Source organism: Trachymyrmex septentrionalis, unplaced genomic scaffold (assembly GCF_001594115.1).
Source record: "Trachymyrmex septentrionalis isolate Tsep2-gDNA-1 unplaced genomic scaffold, Tsep1.0 scaffold126, whole genome shotgun sequence".
NCBI classification, from domain to species: domain Eukaryota; kingdom Metazoa; phylum Arthropoda; class Insecta; order Hymenoptera; family Formicidae; genus Trachymyrmex; species Trachymyrmex septentrionalis.
The window spans coordinates 485,918-493,990 of record NW_017304395.1 but is presented as its reverse complement, the minus strand read 5'-3'; the positions used below and the strand labels follow the sequence as shown (position 1 = coordinate 493,990).

Here is an 8,073-nt window from a genome sequence, read left to right as displayed (position 1 = left end):
CGCCATTTCAACATTTGCATTAAAATAATTAATTTCAATACTAAGATACATAAAACATCAACAAATCTATCATGCATAAGATTTTTTTATTCTTCAGTATGTTAGATATATCAAAATGTTTCCTTGAGGTGCTTATAATACCCGACTCTACACTATATTATTTACTAATTCATTAATTAAATAATATGCTATTAATACACACACACACACACACACACACACACACACACACACACACACACACACACACACATATATATATATATTGTACAATATATACACAATATATGCATTAGGGAAAAGTGAGGTAATTGTGCGCATTTTAATTTAGCACTTTTCCGATAAATGGAGCCGCTATCGCGGTGAAATTTCTCAACGTATTTTTTTTCAAATAGTCGACAAACTAAAAATAACATAATATCAATGTTATAATTCTGTATATTCCACAATATAAATTTAATATAACTTACAGTGTTACATAACAGGCCAAGGAACATATCAAGTTTAAAAGAAAGTCAAAATAACATACTTTGATGTCAAAATAATGACTTTTTTGTTAGAAAATTTGGCTGTTTAGCAATTTTAAGCATCAAAATGAAGTTATTTTGATATCATTTTGATTTTTTGTATGTTTCTTAAAAGTTATATTGTAGGATGCGAAATTATAATACTGATATTATGTTACTTTTAGTTTGTATCGATTGAATGATTTCATTACTGCCTGTGTTCACAGTTTAAAAGAAAGTCAAAATAACATACTTTGATGTCAAAATAATGACTTTTTTGTTAGAAAATTTGACTGTTTAGCAATTTTAAGCATCAAAATGAAGTTATTTTGATATCATTTTGATTTTTTGTATGTTTCTTAAAAGTTATATTGTAGGATGCGAAATTATAATACTGATATTATGTTACTTTTAGTTTGTATCGATTGAATGATTTCATTACTGCCTGTGTTCACAGTTTAAAAGAAAGTCAAAATAACATACTTTGATGTCAAAATAATGACTTTTTTGTTAGAAAATTTGACTGTTTAGCAATTTTAAGCATCAAAATGAAGTTATTTTGATATCATTTTGATTTTTTGTATGTTTCTTAAAAGTTATATTGTAGGATGCGAAATTATAATACTGATATTATGTTACTTTTAGTTTGTATCGATTGAATGATTTCATTACTGCCTGTGTTCTGAATGAATCCATGAAGATGCAATGGAGCTGAGAATTATATTTTGGTTTAAATAATTAATTTTTCCAATTTTTGTATTATTTTTTTCAAAGTTTATATTAATTTTATATTAATATTAGTATAATAATATATTTTTTCATTATTTCATCACTGTTCCATGAAACTTTTTCCATGAAATATTTATTTTATTAATTTTATATTAATTTCTTACGATTTTTGCTTTGCGCACAATTACCCGACGCGCAAAACATTTTTCGCTTTTACTTTTTTTTATGAAATATTATATTACTAAATGGAAAATTGTTTAATATAAAAATGCATATTGATAGAAGAATATTTATAGTTTGTATTTCCGTGCTTATATTAACTTCAATTTAAAAAATCACATGACAGCAATAAATTCCTCTTAAGTGTGCACAATTCCCTGCTTTTCCCATATGTATATATATGTACACATATACACACACATGCGCGCGCGCGCATTGTATCCAAATAGCCAAATGAGTCCAAGATACCGTCATATCACTGTCAGCCGTTACAATAGATATGTCAACAAACTAGAGACAAGATGTTTCCTCATTATGTATGAAATTTTCTCTTGAATTCTAAATTTGATAATAGCAAGTTGATAGCATCTTGTGACATATAAAACGTTAGATATACGTGCTGTTAGTTTGTCGTTATGTTGCCGGCACGATACTGTATATGAGATGCAAGTTCATCATGTACCGTTATTTTGTTATTAACATGAAGTGTTATTAATCCTCAATGTTTGCCCTCGAAATTTCATAAACTGCAGATAATGTTTATTTTATACTCCTATGTTGCTAACTCAGTTTGCACATAAAATTTCGATATCAGCAAATTGACGGCAACTGCTATACATTAGTTTATCGAATATGCTAAATCACGCTTGGCTGTCTGCATATATACAGGATGTCTCAAATTTAAGTGGCCAAATTTGTAGCGTGTGAAGAATCAATATAAAGGGTGCCCCAAAATTAACGCAAGATTTGAATTAAATAGAAAACACAGTTTTTAGTCTTTTGATTGTTATTTTTTTATTGAATCATAAAGTACATAGGATAGGGTTATTTGTGGAATAACACACCGGGCAAATGGCCTCCACGGCTTTGCATGCACATACGCACTCGTTTGTCGAAATTTTCCATGACCATTTTGCATAAATGTGGCTGAATTTCGTTGATGCAGCGTTGAATCTCCTCCTTTAATGCACGGGTGGTTGTGGGCTTGTTGACATAGACCTGTGATTTCAAATAACCCCATAAAAAGAAATCTAATGGTGTTAAATCACACGATCTAGGGGGCGATTTTGGCGATTAACAAAGCCATCAAGGTGAAAATGTGCTTCATCGCTTAGAATGATTTTGCTCGAAAAATCAGCATCCATTTGTTGATGTTCAATAATCCATTTTCACGCTCCATTTTCACTAACCCTAAACTGTCAGCTGTTAAATTTTTTTTTTTTTGGGTTGCCAACACTTTACTACACAAATGACGGCAAATTCAAATCTTGCGTTAATTTTGGGACACCCTTTACAAGATGTTTCTTAAATAGCGGACACTATAATCATATAGAGTTATTTCTAATTAAAAATTGAATCGAAAAGTCCTCTACAATTTTGCAATTTTCGCAATGATTGACAAAATATTAATTTTTTAATATTGTCGAATAAGCGAGTATCCAGCTGCCCAATCAACTATCACGAAAATTGCAAAATGGTAGAGGACTTTTCGACTCAATTTTTAATTATATTTTTTAATTAATAACCCTGTATAAACTAAGAAAAAATCCTTTAGAGATATTGACTTTGTTTTGGAAAAGTCGCAAAAAAGACAAAACGTAATTTTTGGAATATTATTATTTTCAAAGTATATTATTGTTTCTGTGTACGACTTCAACGATAATACTGCTAGATTCAGTGAGAGAGTATGCGCTCCAATTTTCAAACAGAAAAGTACCGAATCGACGAGTCGTTACATTGACCAGATCAATGTTTGGCAACACGAACTGTCCGTACAAATGCAATTGCTGCAAGAGACCAACATTTTGAACAATATTTGTATTAATCAAGTGACAACATAAATAAATAAGTATGAATGAATAATAATTAATAAATAAGTACAAAGATGAAAACATTTTATCTTTTTTTGCTAATTTTTTCAAAACGAAACAAAAACGAGTCTCTAAAAAACTTTTTCTCTTAGTTTATCGATCGTCTATACGCTCCCGAAGAGAGAGTTTAGCCACTTAAAATTCGAGACATCCTGTATGTGGGTATGTGTACATGTATATGTATACTTATAAATATACATACGAGGTCTGGCTATTAAATAACGAGACTGCTTATGAAAAAGAGTTTTATTTTTAAAATTATTCTACAATTGAATGCTCCCCTTCAATGTACTCCCCTCCCCTCGCCACACACCGTTCCATTCGTTTTTTCCATTGATCAAAGCAATGCTGGAAGTCTTCTTTTGTAAGAGCATTTAGGAGCTCCGCCGATTTTCGCTTCACCTTTTCCATCGAACCGGGTTCCTTTTAAGGCAGACTTGATCTTCGGAAACAGGAAAAAGTCACAGGGTGCTAAATCAGGCGAGTGTTCGAGCACTGGAGTGCCTCTAGCGGCTAAATAACGCTTCACAGCTTTTGGTTAGGGGTTAAATTTTTTGGGACCAACTTCGCACAGACTTTCTTCATGTTTAATTCGTCATGTAAATTTTTCTGACAGTTTCTTTATCGGCGTTTACAATCTCAGCAATCATCCGAATGCGACGATCTCCGCGCACAATTTCATTGATGACACAAGTCGACACAAGCGTCATTCTATCCTTCGTGACATTCAGAGAGTAACAAAGATAGAATCACACTTGTATCAACTTGTGTTATCAAATGGAAAGCACCCTACACATACACACACACATATATGATTTAAGGTGGTTCGGGGAGACGTTATTATATTAGCGCTATTTGTGTCATTTTATCCTTGTTTTACATCTAATAAACAACGAAGATAGAATGACAGACTACTATAATAGTGTCTCCCCGAACACACCAATAGTATATGTAGATTGCTGAATACAATCACACTATTCATTGGGCCGCTTTCAATTTGGCTCATAATGTTTTTTGTTTTGTATTTGAAATATAAAATTACACGAAGAAAAAGAACTATGTGTTGAGGAAATCATTCAAAGTTATAGTTAATCGTTATTTTTCAGTGAGAATTGGACAATCTGTAAATTCTCATATAAATCATGAATGAACTTTTGAAATTTTGGTCTTTTTTCATCCTTCTTATCTCTTAAGAGAAAGTTGTTATTTTTTGCTAAAAATCAAGACAAAAGATGAAGATGAGAATAATGACTTTAATAAAACATCTGTTTTATATACTTATGTATTATACTTATCTATTATTTTGTGTAAAATTTATATGGAGAATACGTTACATTCAATAAAAAATAATATTTTTCATTTACAAACAGTAGTTTGTAAATGAAAAAAACTTAAAGTTAGCCATTTATTTTGTCCGAAATTCTTGCAGGTATGGCACATTGTACACACAAATAACTTAACATGGCTAGCTTCATGTCTTCTCATTCTTTCTCATGCCTTTTTCGCATTCCTTCTCCGATCTCTTGCAACTTCATGTGTTAATTACATTTGTAACGCCGTATGTATAGTCATCAACTAAAAGGTTGCAACACTTTTTTCTCAATGGATTTCTACATTCAGTCTTGCTCATAGAACGATCGAATCTAAATAGTTAGATCTATAAGTAAGAAACAATCATTCAGTGAACAAGCTGTATTTCGAAACCCAATCAGAAAAAAATGTTGCAATCTTTTAATTGATGAGTGTACACACACACACGCGCGCGCGCGCGCGCGCACACGCCACGCACACGCACACACATCAACTAAAAGATTGCAACTTTTTTCCGATTGGGTTTCGGATTTATTAGATAACAATATTACAATTAACAATTTATAGGCAATTGTCTGTTAATATTGAGATATTGCTATAAAATCTCTCTCTCTCTCTCTCTCTCTCTCTCTCTCTCTCTCTCTCCCCCTACCTCCCTTACTTCCTTTTCTCTTATTTCTTTCCATTTATGAAATATAAAAGTTTATTAAATCGATTAACGCCTATTTATGGAAGTTTATCATTTTTTTAGATGGACGCATCAATAACGTTATCGTTAATATTATTTATTTTATTTACAGGTTGGTCCAGCCGGCGCACATTTCGCTCTGCTTGCCACGCTGGTGGTCGAAGTACTGCATTGCTGGCCGATGCTGAAGCACCCGCGTCGCGCATTATCTAAGCTGATCCTGATTCTATTGGGACTATTGACGCTGGGTATCCTGCCATGGATAGATAATTACGCGCATCTATTTGGCTTTATCTTCGGCTTTTTGGCGGCCTACGCACTGATGCCCTTTATCTCATTTGGCCATTACGACCGTAGACGGAAGATCTTATTGATTTGGGTCTGCATGATTCTGATTGTGGGCCTGTTCGCCTTGTTACTCGCCCTCTTTTACAACGTACCAGTGTACGAGTGTGAAGTGTGCAAACTGTTCAATTGCGTGCCGTTCACCCGTGACTTTTGCGCCTCCCAGAACATCAATTTCAAACGAGAGGAGCCAGTATGACATACGGAGCCGTGGTTCACAGTCGAGCGTGGAATAATTCCGCTCGTTCCCCGACTTTACGCTCCTCATCGTCGCACGCATCATTACAATATTATGCCATTACCATTCGCCGTGCTCGTTCTGACGACGCTTTTCGTAGACTCCCAAAAACACGATTGAAGCCATAAGATTGATCGGAGCTGAATGAAAAAAGATTTTTTTGTTAACCACAGTTTAAAATCTTCAAAATCGTCGAAAGTCTTAATACGAAGTTGCAGAAGAAGATTCTTTAATAACAGTCAGAAAAGATTTGTCGAATTTTTAAGAAATATCTTCAAAAAAATATGGATTTTTTTTTTTTTTTTTGAAGAAATTAAACGCAGAATTGTTGAGAAAGCTAAATGTAATGAATTTTTGGGGGATTTCTAAAGAAATTGGAAGAAAGTCAATAAAAATTTTCCCTAATTCTAATTGGAAGAAATATCAGAAAAAAAATCGTTTCTTCAATTTTCAAGAAGAAACGAAAGAAAAAAATTAATAAATGTATTCCTTCATAGAAAAACAAAGAAATGGAAAGAAATCTCGTACGAAAAATCCTGAATTTCTAAACAAACTAAAAAAGAAGGACAATTCATCTCTTTGATAAAACTGAAAGAAAAATGAAAAATAAACGTTTTGTTAGCCCTCAATCAATATTTAATGATCTCATCGAGTTTCGAGGATCATCAGATTGGCGTTATCCTAGTTGCAAAATTGTGGACCGCAAACTTGAAGATAATCTTATTACTTAAAAACTCTCTCTGCACTTCCATAACACTATTCGACATAACACTTATTCACCGAGCTTCTGAAATTTCGCAAACTCAAGTCTACCTTCAAAGTTCTAGAGTTTCCGAATTTGTCTAACTTTGAAAATTCCACGATCATTTTTCGATCGTTCTTATTAAGAGTGATATCATGGTGCGTTCGGGTATATGGGAGTTTGATAGTGCCTGGATCGAGCGGGTGAAGGTGATGGATCCCGACCGACATTTTCGCTACTGCCAACGAACGTTAGAGAGGAACTCGTGTTCGTCGATACGCACGACGATGCCTTAACATTATTAAGTCCCAGCGTAGTGAGTGGCTCCCGATGTGAGCTGGCTGGGGCCCAGCGGGCCTTGAGGGAGCCCAGAACTCTAAATCGCCGACGGAGTGTAAATATATACGCGGGTCTTAGATGTCCCGTGACGATGACGAATAGATGCTCCATGGATTGTTTGGAATCTCGCAGAGTTTGGCACGGTTAGCATCCATCTCCTCGAGATGTTAACAGGATAATGGAAGAGGAGAGCCAGTTGTAAATAAGATCAAGTCTTGTTACCATTGTAAGGGCGACTTTAGTAAGCTAACTTTAGGGAGAACCTTGAAAGTGCGCACGTCTTTCGTCTCTGCACGATATAGTCCCCCGCACCTCCGACATCCGGAACTATTGTCTGTGATGGCTTGACCTTGGAAATATTTTTCGTAGCACCGCGACGGCCGTAATGACGATGGCCGCGAGCCTTCTTACAGGAACGATCGATGAACGTTTATCATATGGATATCAATTAAATATTCGCTCGATTGTGCGAAACATTCGCGAATTTCAATTTGGCATATTTGTAAAAAAAAAAGCAAAATTGAAAAATACATACACAATTTTCTCATCAAAACATTCACAACATTTTTTCTCGTTTTATAGTATTTTTAAATTATAAAAATAACTTTAAATAATTATTGGACAGACAGTTTAAATGAATGTTTTATAATTTTTGGTACAAAATATTATGATCCATACATCGAAAATTTCGAAAATCAAAAAAAGTGTTTTTATTTTTATTATGTGTCATATATAATTTTAACTAATATAATTTTATTATTAATATATATTTTTTATATAGTGATAAAATAACATTTCAAAAGTCAAGATAATTGATTACTTTTTATTATTATTGGTATTTAACGAAAATTACAAAAGAGACGTCTTAAATACGACGGATTTTTACATCAAGTATTCGAACAATTACATGGATTTCATAATTATAAAGTATATAATTTATAAATAAATAATTATTTAAAATGGAAATGAAGCAAAACATATATATTATGAAATTATAATATATTAAAACATGTGATAATATTTGCCAAATTTTTATTACGACATTTTTGATGTTTAATTTAATTAACGTTATTTTTAATTGCTTT

At 33.0% G+C, this 8,073-nt stretch overlaps 1 protein-coding gene across 3 annotated transcripts in view; it reads left to right on the top strand.

The window, feature by feature from the left end:
- Window positions 1-6,072, top strand: part of LOC108756382 (inactive rhomboid protein 1) — a 210,125-nt gene extending 204,053 nt beyond the window's left edge. For all 3 annotated transcript variants that reach the window (XM_018500139.1, XM_018500137.1, XM_018500138.1), the window contains one exon: window positions 5,437-6,072. In XM_018500139.1, the coding sequence (XP_018355641.1) occupies window positions 5,437-5,868 (432 nt within the window). In that variant the 3' untranslated portion in view covers window positions 5,869-6,072. The remainder of the gene's footprint in view (window positions 1-5,436) is intronic.
- The last annotated feature ends 2,001 nt before the right edge of the window (window positions 6,073-8,073 follow it).